The following is a 26834-nucleotide window of genomic DNA, read 5'->3' on the forward strand; positions in this document are numbered from 1 at the left end:
AAATTAAATGCAAAAAGGGTTTTAAAAAATATTAAAAAGGGGAAAAACTAAAACAAAAAACAATTAAAAATATTTTTAAATTAAATTTAAAAAAATTAAAAAGTTAGATTACAAAACAAAATAACATAAAAATAATTAATAAAAATTCAATCATATTAAATAAAAATCAAGGCATAAATAAACAGATAAATAATAGATTAAAAAAATTAAATTTAAAAAAAAAAATTAAAAATTATAGACCAAAAAATACATATAATGACAAAAGGAAAATATTTAAAAGGCATATTAAAAATTAGTTGAATTAAAAATTAGATTTAAAAATTAAATGAAAAAATAATTAAAATAAATTGTTTTTAAAAATAAAAATAACAATAAAAATAAAAATTATAAAAATGTAAAATTAAAATTAGTTTTAAAAAATAAAATAAAATAACAAAAACAAAACAAAATTTAAAAATAAATTGATTAAATAAAAAGATAAAAAAATTTAGAAATTCGTTAATTTTTTTTGTTAAATTGCAATAAAAATATTACAATTTTTTAAAAAAATAGATTAAACAAACATACAAAAAATTAAAATAATATTTAAAAATATAAGATAAAAATATTTGTTAAAATATTAAAATTAAGAAGAAATACTAAAAGACATTTAAAAAATAAATTAAATTAAAAAATTTAAAATAATAAAATTCAAAAAGAAAAAAATAGTTAAAAATATGTCAAGGAAAAAAAATAACAAAAAAAAGAAGAGGATACATGTTGTATAGCTAAGGGGGTTTAGTGATAGCAGCCAGAGATAACTAACTGCATGTCAGCTGCAATCATCGCAATAAACAAGGGCAGAAGAATCAAGAATACGAAGGAACAGCATTTCCCATGCAGCCGAACATCCATCACAATAACTGTTAGGATAATCTGAGGTCAAAAGCATCAGTCAGAAAAATGTACCAAAAAAAACAGACATCTGAATTAGGACTGAACATTATGGTGGTTTGATTGTTGTGTGATTAGAGGAAATGTTCACATGGATTTATTTGTCACCTCACCGGTTTGCCATAATCTTAGATAGTTATAGGGAAAGTCAAAATTAATTGTAACACAACATACATTTTCATCTTAGGTAAAAAACAACAATGGTGCTGGAGATGCTCTGCTCCATGCCCTGCCCTGCTACCCAGCTCACACTGCCAGTTCTATAGTTTCCTGGATCCTCCTTTCTTCCTTTCTTGGAGCTGGGTGTCACATTTGCTCCTCTCTAATGCCCTGGGACCTCTCCAGTGAGCCAGGACTCCAGGTCAATAATGGATAGTGGATTGGCCACAGAGATGTTCAAGTCCCTTCCTCATCCTCCTACCCTCTGTTGGACTCTCTCCAGCAGATCTCTGTCTCTCTTGACCTGGGGAGCCCCAAACTGCAGGGATCCAGTTTGGACAGGAAGGGCCCAGTCTGTGCTGGGAGAGGATTAGGGTTTCAGAGTGTCCTGGTATAAGGCCCAGTGTTACTGGGAGAGGCCATGGGGTCAGCTTTTACAGGGAAGTGTCCAAGACTTTACTAGGGGCTCCTGTTAGTACTGGGAGGGAGCCCAGTCTGTACTGGGAGTGGGACAGGGGTGCAAGTTAGTAGTGGGAGAGAGCCAAGTCTGAACTGGGAGGGGCAAAAGCAAAGCAGTTTGTGTTGGCACATGGCCCAGTCTAGACTGAGAGGGGACCATGAGATCTGATTTCTACAAGAAGAGGTTGCAGAGTGAACTGGGATGGGTCCAGTTTGTGCTGGGAGAGAGCACAGTGTGTGCTGAGAGGAGGTCTGTGGATGCATTCTGCACTGGGAGGGAGTTCAGTCTGTCCTGCACCCATTTGGCACTGGGAGAGATCCAGGTGGTGCTGAGAGGGGGTGAGGGGATCCAGTTGTACTTCATTGAGGCCCAATCTGTACTGGGATCATAGAATCGTAGAATGGTTTGGGTTGAAAGGGACCTCCAAAAGTCATCCAGTACAACCTCCTGCAGTCAGCAAAGGACATCCTCAACTAGATCAGGTTGCCCATAGTCCTGTCCAGCCTGACTTTGAATATCTGCAGAGAAAGAGCTGCAACCACCTCCTTGGGCAACCTGTTGCAGTGTTCCACCACCCTCATGATAAAAAACTTCTCCACATCCAATCTAAATCTGCTCTGCTTTATTTTGATGCCATTGCCTCTGTCTCTGTCCCTCTCCCTGCAGACATTTGCTGCAGGACTCTGCTCTTGCTCTTGTGGAACCTCATGAGGGTCACCTGGGCACCACCTCTCCAGCTTGTCCAGGGCCCTCTGGATGCCATCCTGTCCCTCTGGTGTCTCAACAGCACCACTCAGCTTGGTGCCATCTGCACACTTGCTGATGGTGTCTCCATCCCTCTGTCTATAGCACTGATAAAAATATGAAACAGCACAGGATGGGATGAGTGGAATCAGTTTGTACTGGGACAGGGCTGGGGCTGATCTTGGAGATGTTAATGGGAGCCAGTTTGAACTGGGAGATGGCCCAGCCTGGACTCTGGTGTGATTAGGGTATGGAGTTGTGATTGTGACAGGGCCCAGTCTGCACTAGGAGTGCATAAAGGGACTTAGGTTTTGCTGAGAAAAAGCCCAATGTACATTTGGAGGGATGAAAGGGATCCTGTTTGGACTGGGACAGGGTGCAGGCTGTAATGGGAGGGCATGAGGGTGTGAAGTTTGTACTAGGATGGATGCAGATGGTACTGGGAAGGGAGCCAGGGGATACATTCTGTGCTGGGATGGGACACAGACTGTAGAGGAAGAAGAAAATATGAGCTAGCTTGTCCTGGCCACATCTGTACTGGGAGGGGATAAAGGAACCATGTTTCAACTGAGTCTATACTGGAAGGGGGTCAGGGTATCCAGTTTTGACTCTGAGTAGGTGCAGTCTGTAATGGGAGGAGGTTGGGGTATGAAGGCGTGAGGAGACCTCCTGTTCTGATGGCAGTGCTGCTCTAGAGCACAGCTCTCTCCCACAAGCAGCCCTGGCCTGTCCCTGACTGCAATCCCAGCACTGCCACACAGCAGCACAGTGCCCAAGCTGCCAGAGCACTCAGGCCTTGCCCCAGCACAGAGGCTCAGCAGGAGAGGGTGGAAGGGAAGAAAGAGCAGCTGAGGACAGACCAAGCTCTGGGGCTCCCTGGCACTGCTGCTGTGCTGGGACTCTGCCCCTCCACCTCTGCACACAGGCACTACCTGGCAGCTCCACAGAAGCCTGGAGGAAGGAGCTTAAAAAAACAACTCCCTGCAGGGTCCTTTATTATGTTGAACACAAAGAGAGCACAGCTCCTCATGTCTGCAATCTCTGGGTCGCACCACACAGGACAACACTGAACCAGAAATGGTCTGAGGAAAGATATTTGTGTGGGAACAACATTCTCACAAGGGGAACAGCACCAGCAGCAGCCAGAACTTGAGCAGCCAGGCTGGGCCTGCACTGAGTACACCAGAACTGCTCTGTGGGAGAAGACAAAGAGTTTATTGCTTCTGAAACCATCCAGGGATCAGTTGGCTCAGGGCAGCCTTGAGCTCCTGGTTCCTCAGGCTGTAGATGAGAGGGTTCACTGCTGGAGGCACCACTGAGTACAAAACTGACATCCCCAGATCCAGGGATGGGGAGGAGATGGAGGAAGGCTTCAAGTAGGCAAAGAAGGCAGTGGTGAGAAAGAGGGAGACCACAGTCAGGTGAGGGAGGCAGGTGGCAAAGGCTTTGTGGCGCCCCTGCTGAGAGGGGATCCTCAGCACTGCCCTGAAGATCTGCACATAGGACACCACAATGAACACAAAACAGACAAATAATGAACAGGCACTGGCTACAAGAAACCAAAGTTCCCTGAGGCAGGATGTGGAGCAGGAGAGCTTGAGGATCTGGGGCACTTCACAGAAGAACTGCTCTACAACATTGCCCTGGCAGAGGGGCAGGGAAAATGTATTGGCTGTGTGCAGCAGAGCATAGAGAAAGCCACAGGCCCAGACAGCTGCTGCCATGTGGAGACAAATTCTGCTGCCCAGGAGGGTCTCATAGTGCAGGGGTCTGCAGATGGCAACATAGCGATCGTAGGACATGGTGGTGAGGACAAAATACTCTGCTGACATGAAACAGAGAAAGACAAAGACCTGAGCAACACATCCTGCATAGGAGATGTCCCTGGTGTCCCTCAGGGAATTGGCCATGGATTTTGGCACAGTGGTGGAGATGGCACCCAGGTCAAGGAGGGCGAGGTTGAGGAGGAAGAAGTACATGGGGGTGTGGAGGTGGTGGTCCCAGGCTATGGTGGTGATGATGAGGCCATTGCCCAGCAGGGCAGCCAGGTAGATGGCCAGGAAGAGGCAGAAGTGCAGGAGCTGCAGCTGCCTTGTGCCTGGGAATGGCAGGAGGAGGAAGTGGGTGATGGAGCTGCTGTTGGCCATTTGTGCCCTTGGTGCACAGTGCAGTAGCCAAAAGGCAAAGGCAGTCACAAGTCAATGGAGCACAACCAAAGCCATTTCTCAGCCTCTGATACAGAGACTTAAGCTTTCTTTTTGAGGAGACCTCCCTCCAGCTCTGTTGCTGGACTCTTTTGTGCTGACTGAGCATGCAAGGAAGAGTAGAGACTCTTCCTGCTTCCTGCAGCTGAGTCAGTCCTGCTCTGCAGCAGGGGAGTGCTGGAGGCAGCAGCAAGCTCTGGTGTCCACTTCCAGAAGAAAGAGTCCCAAAGCAGAAAGGCTTCTCAGCATCTCCCAGTGCTAAGGAGAGAGGGTAGAAAAAGGCAGTTCCTGAATGTTTTAGGCTTTTTCACTGCAGCTGCCCACATCTCACCCCCAGAGTGTTCATGGCTGTCACAAGTTCTCACACACAGCATTTCTGATGCCCTCAGGGGGAACAGAGAGAGCAGAACCCTGCAAGGCAAGAGGCTGCCTGTGGCTCAGAGCAGAGTGAGGGGAGCTGCTCTGGCCCTGCTGCCACTTCCCCACTTCTCTGGGCTTGTGCCCTGCTGAGCTGGAGGTGATCACACTCCCATATCCCCCTGAAAAGCCACCAGACATTGCTGAGAGCAGAGGGATCCCCCACAGACCACTCAGTGTCTCAGCCTCTCTCAAGGTCTCAGCACCACACTTCCAGCCCAGCACACTCAGGGCTCATTGCAACACCCAATGGCATTTCCTCTGCCTCTGCTGGAGCTCTGGCTGCAGAGGAGGTGCTTCACACCTTGGAGCCCACGACCCTGAGGGCAGAGGCTTTTCTGGGGGGAAGAGGAGGCTAAGGGCCTTGCTCAGAGAAAGGGTCTGGCCTGGAGGGGATCAGATGGAGATGTCTGAATGCTCCCTCCCACAACATTGTTGGGTTCAGTTTCCTCCCGTGATCAGATCCCTGCTGCCTGGAGGTTCTCACCCTGGCAGGAGTGTGCTGGGTGATGGATTTGCCCTGCTCACAGAGCACAGCCCAGCCCCTCTGCACTCACCTACAGAAACCTGCCTGTTTGCAGGGCACTGGCTGGAGGCATCCTGATGAGTGCAGCCAGGGTGCTGCTGCTGCTGTCCACAGGCAGAGGCTGAAGGCTCTTTAGGAGCCTCCCAGCAGACCTCCTGACCACTCCAAGATACACCTCCCCAGTTTCAAGGACTTGTTCCAACTTGAATGGTCTTTTGCTACTTCTCTTTCACTCCCCACTTTCTCTTGTCCTCAGAATAGGAAACTGCAAACACAGACTCAGGAACTCTTCTCCCTTTTGAGCAGACCCTGCTTGGACCTTGTCCTTGAAAGATCCCTTTGGAAGTTCCCTGGTGCTGAGCTGCAGCTGTGAGCAGCCCTGACCCACACAGCAGCCTCTCCAGAGCAGAAGGACCCTGCCCCACCCTGCTCTGCACTGCCAGGGGTGGCTCCTTCCACCCACACCTTCTCCCCACAGCAAGCATCAGCTGTGGCTGTGCCAGCTTTAGGAGATGCCTCCCAGAACTGCACCTGCACTGCCCTGCACTCACAGCCTCACAGTGTCAGTGACTGCAGTGACTTCTCCAGTAAGCTCTCAGCATCCTCCCAGTCCTGGCCACCTCTAATCTCTATCTGCCTTCCTCATCTCTCTGAGATCCTCTGGCAGAGTCTTCAGCCCTGCTGTGCTGTGCAGAGGAGCTGATCCTGGCCAGAGCTGTCTCTCTGCCGTGCTGCCTGCTTGCCAGCAGCACCTTCCAGCCCAGGAGCCTGGCCTGGCTCAGCACAACAGAACCAGCCCAAGGCATTTAAAGGAGCCCTCTGGCGGATTTGGTGCTGAGTCCATGAACCTCAGAGACTAAGAAGCTGATGAAACCTCTCCAGAAGTCAAAGTCAGATACAAACTCTGAAGTTTCTTCTACTCTTAATGGGTCCCAGGGAAGCCTATTGGGAGCGGATCCCCAGGGTCTGGTTAGAGCAGGAGAGAGTGGATGCAAGGGAAGCTTCACTGGAGGCACTGAAGCATCTCCTGGTGCTGGTGAGGGCAGAGAACTGAGGCAGAGCTGACAGGTCAGGACAAGCAGCTAAAGGTGGCTCTGCTGCTGAGGAAACCTGGAGGGGTTTCATTGATCCAAAGGGCCAAGCCATGACCCCCAGCCCCTGGCAAGTCAGATCCTGTGCCTCACCTATGGCTCTGGGCTCTGCTGGGTGCAGTGGGGAGTGAGGATGAGCAGTGACCATGGTAGGACCTTGTCAGGTTTTGCTGTGGTTTGTTTCCAAAGAGACAACTCCTCCTGAAAAGGAATGAAATGTACCTTTAAAAATCATTTCTATCAGATACTTTGTGCAATAAAAACCTCGCCAATTAGCTGCAGAAACCTTGGCAATAATGAGAGGTTCAGCAGCATTTAATGAGCCCCATGGAGTATTTGGGGCTGATTACATCATCCTCAGGTACTGCCAGGAGACTCTGCCAAGGTATTGCCAAGAAGCTGCTCAAGAAGTTCAAGTCAGAAGAAAACTCCAAAGTACCTTGAAGCACTGATTGGCCTCACTGAGGCTTGTTACTGACAAAGGCTCCCCAGGGACTCGTTAGAGCAGCTTGTTAGAGGCCAGGATTGCAGGGAGACAAAGGCAAAGTACAGGGCAGAAAAGTATGCCTTTGTTCTATGAAGCATAAAGCCAAGCCCTGACCACTGCCCTTGCAATAGAAGAACCTCAAAGCCTCAAAGCAAAGTTTCTCCTCACAGGCCTTGATGGCAGAAGCAACTGCCAGATCCAAGGGCACAAAGATCTTGGTCCTGTTGGGCCTCTCAGCCTTGCCAGAGCCCTTGGCCATCCCTACTGCAGGCTGTCCTACACTGTCCCCTGCCTGCAGCTCTTTCCCTTCAGGCTGCTGACACCATTCTTGCTTCCCCACCCAGCTCTCTCCCTGCCATTTCCATCCCTTCCCTGAGCTGTCTCAGCTCTCCCTGCCATTTCCTGACACCTCTGGATGGCCTCATGCATAGCAGCTCTGCCCTTTGAGGGGTATTTCTTTGGTCTCATCTCCACAATGAACCTTCCAAGATGCTCTGTGTAGCAGTTTTGTTCTCTCCCCACTCCCCAGAAGAGCTCCATCCTCTCTGAAACCACCCTTCAGCCATGTGCACCCTGCTCTGGCAGTGCCCTGAGCCTCCATTCCACAGGCTGAAGCAGCCCAGGTCCCTCAGCCTCCCCACAGAGATGTCAGCTCCCATCCTGGCAGATCTCCTCTGCAGTCTCTGCAGTTCCCCTCCATTCTTTCAGACTGGACATTCCCACACCCAGAACAGAAAGAAGGGAAAAGAACCTCAGGAAAGTCTTGCTCAGTATTGCTCTATGAACTGCAGACAGGCCTTAGGCCTGGTCCTTGAAATGGGAGTTTAGGAGAAGACAGAGGCTTAGGGCCTGCTCTTGAAGGTGACATTTGCCCCAGCTCTTCCCAGAGAGGTCCTTGCTGTTCCCTGTTCTGCTCCCTCAAGCAGACCAGCACTCACACATGCCCTGCACTCTAACAGCCATGCAAACAAAGGGGAACAAGCTCAGGGTTATTGCTCCAACCAACTTCTTGAGACTGAAGCCCAAGGCAGGAATCCACAACCATAGCCAGGCCCAGAGCTCTGAGAAGCCCCAGGTGGTGTCTTCCTTTTGCACTTCATGCAGAATCTGCTTGGTTCCCATATCTCACTGATCATAGAATGGGCTGGGCTGGAAGAGACCTCCAAAGGTTATCTTGTCCAACCTTCCCAGGGACAGCCTCAACTAGATCAGGTTGCCCAGAGCCCTGTCAAGCTTCACCTTGAATATCTCCAGGGATGGAATCACAATCCCCTCCCTGGGCAACCTGTTCCAGTGTTCCACCACCCTCATGGTGCAGAACTTGTGCTGGCTCCTCCTTCCTGCACAATCCTGCTTTGTTCCCATCTCTCACCCATATCTATAGATGTCCTTCCTCTCTGATCCATGGAAACAAAACAGCTTGTGTTCAGTCCCGTGCCCATTCCTCCTTCTGAGGCAAAGACCATGCCTGGAGCCATTCCCTCCTGAGCAGCTATTTCTGCAACCTGTTTCCCTCCTCCCTGGGAAGCTGATCCTGCACCTGCAGTCCTATTCCAGAGGACTGGAAGAGCAGAGATCTTCACCATGGCCTTTTCTGCTTCACTTTCTCCTGAGCAAGGCAGAAACCATCAGGCCAAGCTGTGCCAAGCAGAGGCCCTTTCCTTTGCAGCATTGTTTCATTTGTGCCATTTCACATCTCCTTGGACCCAACTTGGAGTCTCTCACTGATCAGCCACAGTTGTATTTGGGAGCACTGCCCCAGGGGCACAGATTCCTGACCAGCTGAGGGTTAATCTTTTCCTGCCTTTACTGCCACATCTCCAAGACTTTCCCTTTCCTCCTGGTGCTGCCCACCCTGTGTGTTTGTTCCTTATTATGGGATGGTGACAATCTGGATGGATGCACACCCTGAGTGTTCTTCCCACAGAGGTGCCTTGACTTCAGGCAGTCAATGTTTGCTAATCAGTTAGGTTGCATCTCTGGACACATTTGGAATATCTCTTCTTTGGATCAGGAGCCTCTTCCATCCCCATCCTGTGCTTCTAATTCTGGATTATCCTTAAGGGAAGTGTTCATCCACAAGCTCAACAGGAGCCACCAGTGTGCACTTGCAGCCCAGAGAGCCAATTGCATCCTGGGCTGCATCAAGAGAAATGTGGCCATCAGGGCCAGGGAGGTGATTCTCCCACTCCCCACCTGGAGCTCTGTGTCCAGTTCTGGACATCTATTACAAGAAGGATCTGGAAGTGCTGGAAGGTGTTCAGAGAAGGGCCATGAGGATAAGCATAGGGCTGGAGCTGCTCTGCTATGAGGACAGACTGAGAGAGTTGGGGCTGTTCAGTCTGGAGAAGCGAAGGCTCCAAGGAGTCCTTCTTGTGGCCTTCCAGTATCTGAAGGAGGCTACAAGAAAGCTGGGGAGGGACTTCTTAGGGTGTTGGGTAGGGATAGGACTGGGGGGAAATGGAGCAAAACTAGAAGTGGGGAGATTCAGATTGGATGTTAGGAAGAAATTCTTCCCCATGAGGGTGGAGAGACACTGGCACAGGTTGTCCAGGGAGCTGGTGAAAGTCTCATTCCTGGAGGTTTTAAGGCCAGGCTGGATGTGACTCTGAGCAACCTGCTCTGGTGTGAGGTGTCCCTGGACATGGAAGGGGGCTTGGAACTGGATGATCCTTGAGGTCCCTTCCAACCCTGACAATTCTGTGATTCTCAATATGTCCAAGAGGTATTATCAGGTATTGGAATTCCAGTGAATGCCCTCCCCCCTCCAGCCCTTCCTTAGGGCTCTCAGGGCAGTTGGTGCACCCCCAGCAGTTGCTCTCATCAGCTCTCTGTGTTGTGTTCTGTGTCCATCCAGAATGGACATTTGCTACCAAGGGCTTTCTTTCTAGATTCAGGTGATGAGATTTTCAGTTCCCTTTCTCCTTCTCTTCAGTCTGCTGTTCCTTCTCCTGCACTAGTGCCTGCTGGGACAGGATCTATGTGATTAAGAGGAACCCACTAGCAATTTCTGGGGAGCCTCAGATTCACTAGAGGTGATGTGCACCATGCAATGTCCAGAGCAATGTGAACCCTACCGCGCTCAAGGGAACAAATAGTTAGAGAGCAGCCCCATGGAGGGCCTGGGAGTTCTGGTGGACAGCAAGTTCTGCATGGGACAGCAATGTGCCCTAGTGGCCAAGGCAGCCAATGGGATGCTGGGGTGCATTTGGAAGAGTGTGGCCAGCAGATCCAGAGAGGTTCTCCTCCCCCTCTACTCTGCCCTGGGGAGGCCCCACCTGGAATATTGCATCCAGTTCTGGTCTCCCCAGTTCAAGAGGGACAGGAATCACAGCTGCAGAGGCTGTGAGGATGCTAAAGGGACTGCAGTGCTGCCTGATGAGGAGAGGCTGAGAGGCCTTGGGCTGTTTAGTCTGGAGAGGAGAAGACTGAGAGGGCATCTGATCAATGTCAATAAATATCCATGGGCTGGAGTGTCAGAAAGGAAGGGATAGGGACAGCCTCTGATCACTTGTACCCTGGGATAGGACAAGGGGCAATGGATGGAAACTGCAGCACAGGAAGTTCCACTTCAACAGCAGGAAGAACTTCTTTACTGTAAGGGTCACAGAGCCCTGGAGCAGGCTGCCCAGAGAGGTTGTGGAGTCTCCTTCTCTGGAGACTTGCCAGCCCTGTCTGGATGTGTTCCTGTGAGACCTGCACTGGATTCTATGGTTCTGTTCTAGCAGGGGGACTCACAGATCTCCAGAGGTCCCTCCCAACCCCTAACATCCTGTCACCTGTGACCCTGTGAATTGTCACAGGGCTCTGAATCCAAAGGAGATCCCAGTAGGAAATACCAAGGCTCCAGCTACAAATCATGAAGTCTGTTTGAGCTTCATCTTCAAGGATCCTTCTGAAGTCACCTTCCACTGCCCCCTTGGGCTCTTCTGGGCTATCAGCTAATGCATCCATGTGGCAAGTCCAGCTGCCTTCAAAGCAGTGTAAGTTGTTCACAGAAGCTGAGAAGCTCTTTCCATTTCACTTGGAGGAGTTCCTGATTGTCATGGGTTGAGTTGACTCTGCTGCTGTTATCCAGACCATGCTGCAGCCATGCCAGCCTCAGAAATGAAAGTGCTGGCTGGAGCAAAGGATTGTGGGGCTTGAAGTTCAGATTGCAGCATGGGAGGCTCCCTGTTCCGGTTGCTGCTTCTGGGTTCTGGGATTTTTTGGGTGTTGGCTGCTCTGCTGGGATGGCAGTGGGACAGGGAGGGATAGGGGAGCAGTTCCCTAGTTTGGGCATTTGCCTTGCTTGCTGCAGCTTGCTGCTGCTTTCCACTGTGCCTTTTCTGCACACAGGCTGAGGTCACTGTACTTTTGTATTCTGATGATCTGATTTGCTCAGGAAACTCTTCTCTCATTTGTTTCTGTGTCAACAGAATGAGGTTTTGTGTGTTCTTCTTTTCCCCTCAGTTCTGTGTTGGGGGAGGCAGAGAGGTTAAGATGCTGGTTCAGCTGTACCCAGTACATTCCTTTTCTGGAGCCCAATGTGGGGCAGGAAAGCAGCTGCCTTAATGAGGACAGATTTTGCCAGGAGAGAAAAGGATTGAGCTAACAAAGAGATAAGAGGATTGAATTAAGGTTTGAGGCTTGTCAACAGAGTTTGACAGAAGTTTTCTTTCCTGTGGTGTGTTCACTATGTTGATGGATTTGCTTTCAGGGGGCTGATGAGCTTCAGCCCTGTTTGTGCTGCTGATGGTGCTGAGTGTTAGCTTAGGGCAATGGTTCAGAGCTGTGCTGTCCACTGCTGGGCAGCTTGCTCTGGTTTCATCCAGAGCAATACAGGACACTCCAAAGGAAACCACTGTGAGATCTGCCCTGATGCTGGATACTGAGGAGTGGCAGGGGGTGGGGGAGGGAAGTGGTAAATTCTTAGGCTAGTGGTCACCTCTGGTGCTTTGGAATTTCAGCCCTGAGCAAGTGCAAAATCCTCCCCAGCTGGGGAAAGGATTGGGGAAAGTCTGTTGTCAGCCTGGGAGTTCCTGAGAGACAGAAATCACTAGAATGTGTTCAGGCCTGGCCCATGCCTCTCAAGCCCTTCTCATTTCTGTGCAGAGGGCTCAGGGGCAAGAGAAGGTCTCTGGACCTACAGACAGTGCCACAGGCATGGCAGCTGTGTCAGAGAAGCACCTGTGCCAGGATCAGCTGCCCCTTGTAGTGAATGTTGCTTATGACCAGGATTGTGCCCTAAATATTACCAGAACATGCTTCTGTGTGTGTGACTCAAACCCCCTTTGTCCCCCCTCCCTTCTGGAGTTGGGTGGGGGGACCTTGGCACCACTGGGTCCAGGTCAACAATCTGTCTGGGCATGTTCTCACCCCTGTGGCAAACAAGGTCCAGGCTACATGTTTGTTTACCCTCTTTACGGCGTGTGCTTCTGCTCATTTGGCAAAGTATCAGTTGATTGGTTAATTATTGTGTTAGCAGTGGGTGCTGACTGGAGCAGTATTCTTTGGGGCAAATGGTAAATAGGAGTTGTTTGGTAAACAAGTGCCCCCCACGCTGGTGTCCGTGCCTATGCCTGCGTGCGTCTCTGTGCCGCTACGGTCCGCCTCGCCCGGGACTTGAAGCAGCTCCAGAAGGCCTCGCTGCACATTGCCACTGTTGCCCGGCTGGGGGCAGTGCCGTGGAGCGTGGGGTCAACTGCCGCATGAACCATCGCCACGGGAGGAAACCATGGCAGCCCCTGTGCACCACCGGTCCTGAAGCGCTACAGCCCCCAGAGCGGGGAACCTTTGCCAGGTGCTGCGCTTCGTGGAGCCAGCGGCAAAAGCCTCTGAAGCTTCCCCTGGGAGGCTCCAGGACCTTTGTGCTCTGGGAGAAGCAGCAACCCTGCGGCACAGCCACGCGGTCGGCGCCGTTCTCTAGTTCCTCATGAGGGCACAGCCGTGCCGCGCTGTCAGGACTCTAAACACATCACCAAGGAAAGATTTCATGAGGTTCTCAGCTCGTGAGGAAGCCAAACCTTTGCTTTATAGAATTTGGGTTCAGGTAGTGCTGAAACTGTCCTGGGTTGAGGGTTTGCCGGTCACCGACCAACCCCTCCCCCACTGCTTCTCCAATCAGTTTCAACTCTAAATTCTATAACTCATTTGGTTCCTCTGAAGTGCCCAGGCACAAACGTTCTGCAGAGGTGGTTCCACCAACCCAATAATGCTGCCTGTGAATAGAAACTAAATCCCCTGCTGCATAGTTTGTATATCAATAGACTACCAATATATCTATTCATTGATATCCTTGCTGCTCATTCCCCAGGGCACATCTGCAACACTCCTGTAGGGAAAAAGAAGCTTACAAGGAAAGCAGCTGACCCTGCAAAGGACCAGGAGGGATCAGGGTCCCCATGGGAACAAGAGAAAGAACCAGGGCTGCTGGCTTGGTTCTTATCTCTGGCTTTGGAAGATGACCAAGGACAAACAGTGGATGAAACAAGCAGCAGGCCCCAGCAAGGCAAAGGACATCTCTCCTCCTCTGTCCAGGCCTGTGTTTCAGCTGTGAAGGAACTGTCCCAGGAGTTCCATCAGCTCCAGAAGAAGTTTTTGTTCCCCACCTGTACAGTCCTGTGTTTCAGCCAGGAGGAGCAGCTGCTCCCCTGTCCAAGGGAGAGAATGTGGGAGGCACACAGCACAGCACACCCTCTGCTTTACTTGTGTGACCATGGGGAGGATGTGAGGAAGTGGAAAGGAAAACCCAATCCAGTCCTGGCTGCAGGAGTCTGTGACTTACAAGGGAATTGTCCCCGCAGAGATGCTGCCTCAGTTTCCAGTGGGAAATGGCCTAAGAAGAGCAGGGAAGCTGAAACTGCTTCTGGTCCTCCTGAAGGGACTCCCAAAGCATCTTCACAAGATACAAGGGACCCAAGGCAGAATTAGAGGGGCTCTGCCTCCAAGCAGATGGAAGGGAGAGACAAATTGGTTTGTTGGACTGTACAGAACCAATGGCCTGGCAAGTTGAAGCCATGAGAGGATAAAGCTTTAGTAGATACAGGTGCCCAGAGTGCTCTGACACCACCATACCATGAGGGGTGGAACCCATCTGTGTTTCTGATGTGACAGGAGAATCCCCACACCTGGATGTGTTGGAAGCTGAGTACTGGGATGCAAGCCACAGTTTGCTTTCACTTGGAGGCATGGAAGGAGTCACTGGGCTCGATTGTCCCAGAGCTGGAAACACAGCTCCAACATTTGCAGCATTTGGACTGGGCATGGACTGATCCAGACTGTGCTGGAACAGAGTGGAGCTGCAGAGCACCTGCAGTGAGCAGCCCTCTGGGTACTGCAAAGTGACCTCCTGTGGAGTGAGAATGGACAGTGCCTGAGGTGTGCTGTTTATTGCTGCTGGGCATGGTGCAGGTGGCACAGAATGAGGGCTTGGCAATATCAAAGGTTAAGTTGAAAATTTGCTGCCATTACTCCATCCTGCCTCATGTCACCTTCACAGGGACAGTGCTGGCTGGAGCAAAGGACTACAGGGCTTGAAGTTCAGATGGCAACATGAGAGGCTTCCTGTTCTGGTTGCTGCTGTTGGGTTCTGGCTCTCAGGTGCTGATTCTTTGCTGAGGGGCAGGGCTGCAGGGGTTTAACTCCTGGCTGCTGCTGCTGACTGCTGTGCTTCTTTCTGCAAACAGCCTCAGGTCAGTGTGTATTATGGGATCTCCTTTGGATTCAACTCTTTTGATCTTATCTCAAGTCCTTATCCCAGCCCAGAGGGTTTTTTGATTCATGTGTGTTATTTTTCCCTTCCTTCTGTTTTGGGGGGAACAGGCAGCTTAACCTCTTCTCAGCTCTTCAACCTGTTCCAGCCCGAGTGGAAAGCCAACAGAAGCTTTCTGAGTTCTTCCAAAGATCTCCATGAGCTTCCCCCTACACCCTCCAAAGATCCCTAGAGTCAGTCCTAGGACCATCCAAATCCCAAACACCTAAGATCACCTGAAAGCCCCTGAAGAATGCCTCTGAGATGCCCCTCAAGACTTCTCTGAGAGCTTCATTGTCCCCTCCCTGAACAGGGCACACAGCTCCACCCCATCCCTTGGGAGGAAATGCCCCCAAAATTCAGGCATTGAGGCAGGGATATCTGAAATAAAAGCAAACAGACAGGATTTGGGTAACTTTTGGGTTTTATTGACATGATTGGTGAACATACAGAGAGGATTTCTTACCCCAGGGAGACACAAAGCATTGGGGAAGAACCAGACAGACCCTGGCAAAGCCCTTCCCAGCTTCACTGGGAGCTCCAGCTGAGCCAACTGAGCACTGTAATTGTTCTCATTAGCAATAATTGGTGTTAAGAAGGGCAGGAGGTGTTTGTTGCTGCTGGTGTCCCCAGCCCCTGAGAACTGCAAAGGAAAAAGAGATGATTTTGATGCTGGAAAGGCCCTCAAAGATGGGTCACGATTACCCAACAGATTTTAGGTGGATTTATGCCTCCCCTCCAGTGCAGGCTGCTCTCAGTTGTGGGTGCAGCGGTGATTGCTGAGGGATCGCTTCTGGGTGAAACTCTGACCGCAAGCGCCACACGTGAAGGGCATCTCACCAGTGTGGGTGCGGCGGTGCCGAGTGAGACTTTGGCTCCATCTGAAGCTCTTCCCACAGTCAGCACAGGTGAAAGGTTTATCACCGGTGTGGGTGCGGTGGTGCTCAGTGAGAGTGCTCCTGTGTCTGAAGGCCTGGCCACACTCAGCACAGCTGAAAGACTTATCACCAGTGTGCACGCGACGATGATCGATGAAGCCTGCAGCCTGGGTGAAGCTCTTGCCGCAGTCAGCACAGCTGTATGGCTACTCACCATTATGGATGAGTTGGTGCCGGATGTATCGATTACTCGTGGTGAAGCTCTTGCCACACTCAGCACAGGGGAACAGGTGCTCTCCAGTGTGGATGCGGCGATGGATGGTGAGAGTGGACCTGTGTTTGAAGCTCTTGCCGCAGTCCCTGCAGGTGAAGGCCTTCTCACTGCTGTGGGTGAGGTGGTGTTGCCTAAGATGAGAGAGCTGTCTGAAGCGCTTGCCACAGCTGTCACAAGAGAAGGGCTTCTCTCCAGTGTGAGTGAGGCAGTGCTGGGTGAGCTCGCCGCGCAGGGTAAAGCGCTGACCGCAGTCAGCACAGGTGAAAGGTTTCTCTCCAGTGTGGGTGCGGCGGTGCTGGGTGAGATGACCGCGCTGGGTGAAGCTCTGACCACAGTCCAGACAGAAGAAGGGCTTCTCTCCAGTGTGGGTGCGGCGGTGCCGAGTGAGAGTGCCGCGCCGGGTGAAGCTCTGGCCGCAGTCAGCACATGTGAAAGGTTTCTCTCCAGTGTGGGTGCGGCGGTGCTGGATGAGCTCAGAGTTCCAGCGGAACCTCTTGCCACAGTCACCACAAACGAAGGGCCGGGTGCCAGGCTGCGGGCAGTGGTGCTTCACTAGCTCTGACCTACCTGGGAAGCTCTGCCCACACTCAGGGCACTGATTCAGCTCTTTGGGTGACACTGAGGGACCTGCTCTGGCTTCATCCTCCTCCATACATTCCTCCCCCTCATCCTGGTCACCTTCATCATCATTATCCTCCTCTTCATAGTTGTCATTCTCAGCATCATCCTCCATCTTCTCCTCTTTTTCCTCCTCATCCTCCTCTACCTTGGGACTGCACATTGGCTTCTCCAACTTGATCTCTGGGTGCTGCTTCTCCTCCCAGCTCTTGTCTGGGTCCTTCTGTGAGGCCATGCTGTGGCAGGAAGGGGTCACAGCTCTGCAATAGGGAAGATGGAAGCACCTGAGCCCAGGACCTCAAACCCTCAGATCCTGCCTGGGTCATGACACTCCCTGACTCCCAACACCCAGCTAGAGGAGAGAATGCAGAGGGGACCTCAAACCCTCAGTTTCTGCCACAGTGTGGGTTCAGACCTTTAATACCTGTACTGAGACCCCAGGTTCCTGTGATCAGTGCCCTGAGGTTCCCTGGGGCTTACCAGTGGTCCCATTCTCCTCGAGCCTGGTGGCATTGGCAGGGGGGATCCTGGCCCAATCTCTCCTGGCTCAGGCAATGGAGGCAGCAGCATTGACCAAGGAAGAACAAACCACCTTCAACCTTCTCCCACCACCCACCACATCCGAACCCCAGTCACCTCCTGCCACACAACTGACCCCCACAAGCCTGGGGAGTTCCTAAACTCCAACACCTGATGTGCCTCAGGACCCCTGGAGGGATGTAATGTGGTGGGCAGGAGGAGGTGGAAGAGGCTGGGAGGTGCCCTGGGACTCTGGGATTCTGGGGGCTGGGGTCCTGCTGTTGCCCCACTCTGGGATTCTTATCTGCAGGGCTGCTCCAAGGGACAGATCTGCAAACTCTGCTTTTCCACAGCACACAGGGGCAGGGATGATGGAGAGAGAGGGACACAACTCCTGCCACAGAGAAGCAAAGGTCTCAGAGAGGACTGACCTGCAATGGATGGCTCAGCACTGCCCAGGACCAGGCAGCACAGCTCAGCCTTGCTGGGGGCAGCTCCCAAGCCCAGCAGCACAGCCACAGCACACAGACAGGGCTGCTCAAGATGGGAGGCCTCAACAAGTGCAGACTCAGCTCCTTGCCCAGCACACAGCCCCCAGCACACAGCTGCAGGCCAGCACCACAACACAGCTGCCTCCACACAGCCTCTCCCAGCCCTTGCCTAAAGCTTCCTCCCACTGCCTACCCAGGCACCCACCACACCCACTCTGTGCTCAGCTCTGCACTGCACACACCTCTCTGCTGCCCACTCCCCAAGAGAAGATAACAGCAGCCCTCAGGACACACACAAAGGGAGCTTCATGCTTTCTGAAGGTGCATCAAAGGGGGAAGGGACTTGGGCAGCTTCTTGCTAAACCTCTTCAGCCCTCACTGGAATGCTGGAGGAGTCTCTGGTTCCTGTCCAAACCTCACACCTCCAGCACCCTTCACACACCTGCAGTCCAAAGAGACTCACTGGAAAGAGTTTTGCTTCCTTCTGTCCCTGACCATTTCTCTCAGCTTGCTCTTTGCAGTTCCCTGGAGCTGCCACTCCACATCCCCAAGAGAAAATGAGGTTGGATGGGAGGGCACAGTGCCCATGGGCTGCTGTTCATCTCCCAGCTGACACAGGCAGAGCTGCAGCACAATTCACTCCTTTCACCTCCTCAAATGCTACCAGATTCTGCCATTCCCTGCACACACATTTGCCACCTGGGCCCTGGATCCTCTCCCCTTTTTGGGGGCACAAGGCCTAATTCCTGCCTGACCACTCCCAGGCCCTTCCCTCTGTCCCAGCCTATCCATGTCCCTGCTGCCTTGGCTCTCCCATGGCCCTGTGTCCCTCACCTCCACTGCCACTGCAGCTGGAAGGGTGGAGTGGGAAATGCTGTGGCTGAGGAAGCATCTAAGCAACTGGGCTGGAAGCAGCAGCACAAGAATGGAAGGGGCCTGAGACTAAAGGCTGGGATCAGCTGGAGGGCTGAAAGAACAGCACCAAGCCAAGGGGGGGTTACAGATGAGGGCTGGGGAGGGACCCTGCAGACACCTCAGGCAGCAACTGATGAGAGCAAGGGGGACAGAGAGGGAGTGAGACCTCAGATGACTCCTGCCATGGGGGATGGCTGGGCTGTGTGGGCAGGAGCCCTGAGTGCATGCTTGGGCTGTGCCGGATGTCAGGAGGGGTCAGGGGACTGTCCTGAGCCAGGCAGGGTTTGGGGCTTTGAGCTTCTGGGGTCAGCTGCTGCCAGCACCATTGGAGGTAGGAGCCAGGCAGAGTCACACAGCTGCTGAACTAAGCCCTCCCACCCCCTGAAGCCTTCACCCTCCATCTCTCCATCCAGTGCTCCAGCTCCACTCACTTGCTGCCCTCTCAGAGTCACCAGGGCTACACCAAGTCTCCAATGCTGATCTACACATCCATCAGGGCCCAACAGAAGCCCCTGGAGAAGAACATGGATGAGGATCCTTGTTGTGGGTGTAAGGCACTGGGATGTCTTACACCAGAGATCAGAGACTGCCAGCAGGGACAGCAGAGTCCAGAGGGACACCACAAAGTGTCATCTAGCTTAGTTCATTCCCACAAGGCCTGCACCCACTCTCTACAAAGGAACAGCACAGGATCTCCAACCTCCTTTGCCCTTCCTCTCTGCTCCCAGCAACATCTTCTGAGATCTCTCTCTGCAGAAGAGCTTTGAGGCCTTGGCAATGCTGCCAACTGCAGCCTGGAGCGGCCTGGCTCACCTGGGAGCTGCCTACCAGAATCTGTAACTGCAGCTCTTGGGTATGGGGGGAGGAGGGGCAGAGAGGCATGGAGGAGGGGGAAGGCATTTGGGGCCTGGGGTTCTGGCCTGCTTTGGTGGAGCTCTGGAGGAAGCTTTGGCCTAGGGAGGTTGCTTGGCTCCCGTGGCCCAGGCACACTATGGATTGTTGTGGATTGGATGCTTTGCACTGTAGGATGCAGCTCTGAACAGCACAGCCATGGAAACTGCCCAATTCCATCCAACCCTCTGGCAACTGCTTAGCATCAACTCCTTTCACAAGGCTCAGAGAGCCTCTCTGCCTCCTGAAACCTAAGACAATACCCTGCAGAACAAGGTGGAGGAGCTCAAGGGGACAAGCTGCAGAGGGGGCCCAGGGCAACCTCCTGAGCTTCAACAAGAGCAAGGGCAGGGTCCTGCCCCTGGCCTGGCACAATCCTCACAATCAGGACAGGCTGGGGGAGGAGGGGATAGGAAGCAGCCCTGCAGAAAACCACTGGGGGGTGCTGCTGGACAAGAAGCTGGACAGGAACAGACAGGGGGAGCCTGCAGCCCACAAGGCCAAGGGCAGCCTGGGCTGCACCAAAAGCAGCATGGCCACAGATGGACAGAGGCCATCCTGGCACTTGGCTCTGCTGAGACTTCACCTGCAGCACTGCAGCCAGCTCTGGAGCCCTCAACACAGGAAGGACATGGATCTGATGGAGAGGGCCCAGAGGAGGGACACAAAAATGATCAGGGGCTTGGAGCAGCTCTGCTACCAGGACAGGCTGAGGGAGCTGGGGGTGATCAGCCTGGAGAGGAGAATACTCTATGGAGACCTAAGAGTGACCTTCTGGTACCTCAAGGGGGCTACAAGAAGGCTGCAGAGGGACTCTTTGAAGCCATTGCCTCTGGTCCTGTCTCTGCAGGCTTTGCAAACTAGAGCAGAGCAGATTGAGATTGGAGGTGAGGAACAAGTTCTGCACCAGGAGCCTGATGGAACACTGCAACAGGTTGCCCAGGGAGGGAGTTGAGATCCCAGCCCTGCAGAGGTTCAAGGTCAGGCTGGACAGGGCTCTGGGCAACCTGAGCTAGTGCAGGATGTCCCTGATGACTGCAGAGGGGCTTGGACTGCAGCACCTTTGCAGCTCCCTGCCAAACCAAACCACTCTAGGACTCTAGGAGTCTAAGTGCAGCCTCCAGGGAGAGCAGGAAGAAGATGAGGCAGAGGAGGACAAGGAAGAGGACAAGGAGGAGGAGAACCAAAATCCCTTCCTAACTCCTCCAAACCTCTGCCAAATTCCTGGAAAGCTCTTCCAGCTCTGCAGAGTTCATTCTGAAGAGAGCTGAGGGAGTTGCTAGGCTCAGGGATGTCTTGCACACTCTGCACAAATGCTCCAGAAGCTTTCCAAGTGCCCTCAAAACCAGCAGCACAGCTCTGCTGCCACACAATGCCAGGCTGCAAGGGACCCCAAGGCTCAGCTGCTCCAACCTTGCCAGCTGACACTGGCCTGGAAAGGAGCTGGCCCAGCCCCCTGCCAAGCTGAGCCTTCCAACTCTGCCCTGCAGGGGAATCCACCACTGCCCTGGGGAGATGATTCCAATGGCTGACTGGCAGGGAAAAGCTTTTGCCTCTGCAGGGCACTGTGCCACTTCAGCTCAACTCTTGCAGCAGCTCTTTGAGATCTGCCTTTGGAGCACCACAAACTCTGAAGCACTGCAGTGCAAAGCAGCTCAGCTTCAACTCCCAACTGCCTGAACTCTCTCATTTTAAATTCAAGGCAGGGGCCAAGCTCACACCCAGCCCCCAAGCTCAAGAACCAGCAACTAAGGTCAGAGTCAGCTTCCAAGCCCAAGAATCCAGATCAGAAATGCAGAGCCAGCCCCCAGGCTCAGAGCCAGCTCCTAAGTTTACATCCAGGCCCCAAGCTCAAGAACCAGCAGCTAAGATCAGAACCACTTCCCAAGCTCAGAGCCAGCCCCTGAGCTCAAGAACCAGCAATTAAGGTCAGAACACTTCCCAAGCTGAGAGCCACCTCCAGAGCTCACACCCAGGCCCCAAGCTCACAAGCCAGCAAATAAGGTCAGAACCACATTCCAAGCTCAAGAGTCAGCCACTAAGGTCCAGGACCTAGATCAAAAGTGCAGACTCAGCTCCCAAGCCAGCAACTAAGGTCAGAATCACTTCCCAAGCTCAAGAACCAGCCCCTGACCTCACAGACAGGCCCTGAGATCAAGAACCACACCCCAAGCCCAGAGCCAGCAACTAAGCTCAAAATACCTTTCCAAGCTCACATCCAGCCCCCAAGCTCAAGAGCCAGAAAATAAAATCAGAACCACTTCCCAAGCTCAAGAACCAGCAGCTAAGCTCAGAACCACTTCCAAGCTCAGAGCCAGCCCCCAAGCTCAGAACCACTTCCAAGCTCAGAGCCAGCCCCCAATTTCAAGAGCCAGCCCCTAAGCTCCAGAACCAGCAACTAAGGTCAGAACCACTTCCTAAGCTCAAGAACCAGCACCCAAGCTTCAGAACCTAGATCAAAAGTGCAGACTCAGCTCCCAAGCTCAGAACCAGGAACTAAGATCACAACTACTTCCCAAGCTCACACCCAGACCCCAAGCTCAAGAAACAGCTCCCAAGCTCCCAAGCCAGCAACTAAGGTCAGAACCCTTTCCAAGCTCAGGAATCAGCCCCCAGGCTCCAGTACCAGCAACAAAGGTCAGAACCAAGCTCCAGAGCCAGCCCCCACAAGCTCAAGAGCCACCAAGTAAGGTCAGAACCACTTTCCAAGCTCAGAGCCAGCCCCTAAGCTCACAACCAGCCCCCAAGCTCAAGAACCAGTCCCTGACCTCAGAGACATGCCCTGAGGTCAAGAACCACACCCCAAGCCCAGAGCCAGCAACTAAGCTCAAAACCCCTTTCCAAGCTCAAGAAGCAGCAACTAAGGTCAGAACACTTCCCAAGCTCACACCCAGCCCCCAAGCTCCAGAACCAGCCCCCAAGCAACCTAAACCAAAAGTGCAGACTCAGCTCCCAAGCTCAGAGCCAGCAACTAAGGTCAGAACCACTTCCCAATCTCAGGAACCAGCCTCCAAGCTCCACTGCCAGAACAAAGGTCAGAACCAAGCTCCTGAGCCAGCCCCCACAAGCTCAAGAGCCAGCAGCTAAGATCAGAACCACTTCCCAAGCTCAAGAGCCAGAAAGTAAGGTCAGAACAATTCCCAAGCTCACAGCCAGCCCCCAAGTTCAAGATCCAGCCCCTATGCTCCAGAACCAGCAAAAAAGGCCAGAACCAAGCTCCAGAGCCAGCAACCAAGGTCAGAGCCACTTTACAAGCTCAGGAACCAGGCCCTGACCTCAGAGACAGACCCTGAGGTCAAGAACCACACCCCAAGCCCAGAGCCAGCAACTAAGCTCAGAACCCTTTCCAAGCCCACACCCAGCCCCCAGGCTCAGAGCCAGTTTCACAACTTTCCTTATTTCAAGTTCCCTTCATTGCACTTCTGCTAAGTGTCCAAATTGGAGCACTCAGAGAATGCTTTGGCCTGGACGGGACCCCAAAGAGCAGACAGCTCCAACCCCCTGCCATGGCCACAGACACCTTCCACCACACCAAAGGGAGTCTGCAGCTGCTCCGAGCAGGGGGATTCAGCAGCACAAGGAACCCCACCGAGCCCCCATCTCAACCCCACCCGGGGCCCCACAACCACACACACCCCTCCCAGAACAGCACAGACGACGCTCACCGACCCTGCACACCTCTGCCCTACCCCACAGCCCCCCCCCCACGATTTACCCCCAACACCGCAGACCCCCACAGCCGCACAGAGGTCCCCACAATCACAGCGACACCCCCCCAAACCGCACAGGCCCCAAGCGCCAAGCTTGCAGAGCTCCCCCAGACCCCACAGCCCCCCGCCCCGTGCCCCACCCCCAAACCCCACCGGTTCCCCCTAGATCCCCGCAGAGAATCCCCGCCCCAGCCCCACCGACGCCTACCTCACAAACCCTTCCCCAACTCAAGTGACCCTCCCCACCCCTCGCAGCCCCCCAGAGACCATTCCCTGATCCCCACCCCACGACCCCCAACTCAGCCCCAGAGACGCCTTCATCCCACCTGGACCCCGGGACAAGAGCGAAGCAGTGCAGCAGAAGGAGAAGGAGGAAGAGCTCAGCGCACAGGGAGCCGCCGGCCCCGGCAGGCTGCTGGCGAGCAGAGAGCGCTGCGAGGGAGACCCCGGCCCGGCCCCTCCGGCTGCTGCGGCCACGTGGGACCGGGAGCGGAAGCAGGGAGCAGTCTGGAACAGAAGCTCCGCCCACGGCCGGGCAGCCTTAGCCAATGAGAGGCGGCGGGAGCGCGGCAGCTCCTCCCCCTGGGCGCTGCCGAGGCCCAGCCAGGAGCTGCCCCTGCCGGCCGCGGCCGCCATTGTTGCTGCCCACGGCCGGGCAGCCGCAGCCAATCAGAGCCGCCGCAACAGCCCAGGCCATGTGAGTGGCGTTGGCCATGGGGGTGCAGTTTTTCATTCTTTGTGTATGCCTTTTGCAAACTGACAATGGTTGCCCTAGGCTGAACTGAAGCTCTAAGAGCTACAGGACAGACAGTGCTGCTCCTATTGCAGTGGAGGACACTGCCCTTGAAACCTTGCCAGACACTAAGACAGCTCCTATCAAAGACACCTTGGTAGTCACAGTCAAAGCTGTGGCATCAATGAAGCCATTCAGCAGTGGCCTGATGGAGGCACAAGTAGGTTACAAAGCAAAGCAGCTAAGACCTCTGCTCTCTTGGACCCCTTGTAGCTGCAGGATTAAGGGAGAGAGGTTTGAGTTCAGGCTCAGAACCACACAGAAGATCCTTTCTGGCTGCAAACAGAGCAGTGGCACTTTCAAGGGAAGAGTCAACTTCTTGGGGGACAACTGCCTGTTAGGTTTGTGCTCAGGTCTCTGTAATATGGACAGAAGGAACATGGGGTGATGGCACACACATCAGGAGGCTGTTTAGGTCACCCTCATGCAGCTGCTGGGGATACCCAATCAGTCAACCAGGACAGTCTAAAATGGTTTACAGACCAAAACAAAGAGCTAAGTCACTGAGAGAGACTGCTGGGATGATAAAAAGCAGCTTTAGAGAAGAAGAACACAGGACAGGGAGCAAATCTTCCATAATCAAGAGGTGGAGCTGGATGGAGAGAGAAACCTTAGCTGCTGGCTCCCAAAGACTACAAAAGGCACATTTGATGCTGCACAAGAAGAAACCCAGAGAAGCTGGGGAGGACTTGACAGCTGGTGCTCCACAGTCATGGAAATGCAACTGCAATGCATTGGGGTTTCAAACAACATCACCTCCCTGCCCCACAACATCTGGCCCCCAACTGAAGTGCTGTGGATCACTGCTGTCAAGAGTGAAGGAACAGAAGCAAGCTTGCCCAGACCTGAGCTGCTATTTGAATCAGGTTCATGGACCAATGGCTGGAGTTACCTATTAGCAGAGACTGAGACACTGAAACAGGGGAGCAGTGGAAAACCAAATTGCTGCAAACACAACACATGCTGCATGAAAATCCAGCACACAGGGGCAGAGCTGTTAGCCTGAAACCAAACTTCATACAGGAACAAAACCAAATCCATTGGCACAGGTAACAAGAACTAACAGCCCCAAGGGAAAGACAGTAAGTGGAGATGGGAAGTCAATGTTGCTGCAAGAGGCCAGCTCCAGCAAGACATCAAAATGATTGCTAGGCAGCAACAGACTCAATCAGCACTGGTAACAAGCCCAACCCCGGGGACACTGCAAATGGAGCCAGGAAATAGCTCTGCAGAGGTGGAGTCACAGCAATTGCTAGATCCAGACCCTGGACAAAAGGCACAGGAAATGACCTTGCTGCTGCTGCCAAACACCCAACAACCCAACCCAGACTCCTCACCCTCTGGCGCATCAGAACTGAAACCAGAGACTCCCTTCGGATGCGAGGTGCTGGAGGGCGAGCGGCAGCTGCCGGCTGCTGAGCTGCGGCGGGGCGGGAGGGGCTGCGGGGCCGGGGAGCGCTGGGGGCGGCTATGGCTCAGGGACCTATTTGTGTCTCTGCCCTGCACAAGCGCTCTGGAGTCCTCCAAACCCCTCCTCAAACTTCCTCCTGCGGCCCCAAGTCCTCTCTCTCCAGCCTGCAATCAGAACTTTCTTCCTGAGCTGCGTTCAGCTCACAGCCTAAGGGAAAAAGCTCAAAGCCAACCTCAGACCAAACCAATCTGAGTGCAACCCGAGAGAGGCTGCTGCGAGGGCTGGAGGCAGCCCCAAGATGTTCCGCAGCAGGCAGTGGGAACCTGGGGACTCCAAGACAAAGGCAGGAAGGAAAACCTCAAGGCTGAGCTCCGCACGCCCCGCGCAGCGCCGGGGCCCAGCAGCTCAACGCTCCCCGGCTCTCAGCATGCCCCGGGGCCCGCCCAGAGCCTTCCCCGCTCCGCTGCCGCCGCCCGCAGCGCTCCGGCACCGCTGCCGCTCCCTTGGGCACTGCTGTTGGCTCTCTCGGCTCTGGGGGGAGTTGTACAGCTCAGAGAGAGGTGAAGCTGATCCACAGCCATCGATATCCCCACGGAGCCCTTTGCATCGCCCCAGCACACTCCCACCCCCAGTGCCAGTGCCAGCCCCGCCTGGTGCTGAGTGCGGGCAGCAGGGCTGGGATGAGAGTTGCACTCTGGACCCCGTCCCTCCCGGCCGCTCTCTGACACCTCACCGCCCCCCCCCCATTGCTGTCCCAATGCACATCCTGCACAGCACAGACTGCAAACAGCCAAGAGCTTCAGGAGCCAACCCCGCGGCCCCCAGCCCCGCCGGCACCCCCCTGCCCCTGGCCAAAGCCAAACAGAACAATTCCTCACCCTCCCCAAGCCTGCCCCAGCCCCACGGAGCCCCCTGCCCCCCGCGCCCCTCCCGACCCCCAACTCCGCACACGCCCCCGGCAGCCCCACGCAGCCAGAGCCTTCCCCGCTGCGCTGCCGCCGCCCTCAGCGCTCCCCGGCCCCCTCAGCCCCTCCCGCCCCGCCGCAGCTCACCAGCCGGCAGCTGCCGCTCGCCCGCCAGCACCTCCGGCACTTCTCCCGCGCTCCGGCCCCGCTGCCGCTCCCCACGGGGCAGCACCAATGGCGGCCGCGGCCGGCAGGGGCAGCTCCTGGCTGGGCCTCGGCAGCGCCCAGGGGGAGGAGCTGCCGCGCTCCCGCCGCCTCTCATTGGCTGCGGCTGCCCGGGCGTGGGCGGGGCTTCGTCTGCGGCCCCAGCCCCCGCCTGGGCTGGGCTGCAACGTGGGCGGTTCGGGGCCTCCATTGCATCGCTCTCTGCTCGCCCAGGCTGCCAGGAGGCTGCAGGGGACGGCAGTCGGCAGCTGCCTCTGCTCCGAGCTCTTCGTCCTTCCTCTTCCTGCTGCTGTGCGCCCCTTTGGCCTGGGCTGTGGGGTAGGTGTGGGCAGGCGCGGGGCAGAGTGGGGGCTGCTGGGGTGGGGATCCCTTGGGGCTTGGGGGAGCGGCTGGTGGGGTTGGCATTGGGCTGCGGTGGGGCTGAGGGCTGTGTCCTGGAGCTGGGCTTGAG

At 53.9% G+C, this 26834-nt stretch overlaps 2 protein-coding genes and 1 pseudogene across 2 annotated transcripts in view; 1 reads left to right on the forward strand and 2 right to left on the reverse strand.

The window, feature by feature from the left end:
• The window catches only part of LOC137458434 (zinc finger protein 850-like), a gene marked incomplete at its 5' end in the record, with an annotated part of 119581 nt that overhangs the window by 58812 nt on the left and 33935 nt on the right, over positions 1-26834 (forward strand). The window contains one exon of the mRNA XM_068169908.1: positions 12132-12136. Within this exon, the coding sequence (XP_068026009.1) occupies positions 12132-12136 (5 nt within the window). The remainder of the gene's footprint in view (positions 1-12131; positions 12137-26834) is intronic.
• LOC137458431 (olfactory receptor 14A16-like) lies at positions 3511-4443 on the reverse strand. Its single transcript, XM_068169905.1, has one exon. It carries the CDS (start codon positions 4441-4443, stop codon positions 3511-3513), a length of 933 nt encoding a protein of 310 aa, XP_068026006.1.
• Positions 15508-16422, reverse strand: LOC137458442 (oocyte zinc finger protein XlCOF6-like; annotated as a pseudogene).

The sequence above is a fragment of the Melanerpes formicivorus genome, unplaced genomic scaffold, assembly GCF_026170545.1.
Source record: "Melanerpes formicivorus ecotype bairdi unplaced genomic scaffold, bMelFor1.0.p_v2 SCAF_243, whole genome shotgun sequence".
NCBI classification, from domain to species: Eukaryota; Metazoa; Chordata; class Aves; order Piciformes; family Picidae; genus Melanerpes; species Melanerpes formicivorus.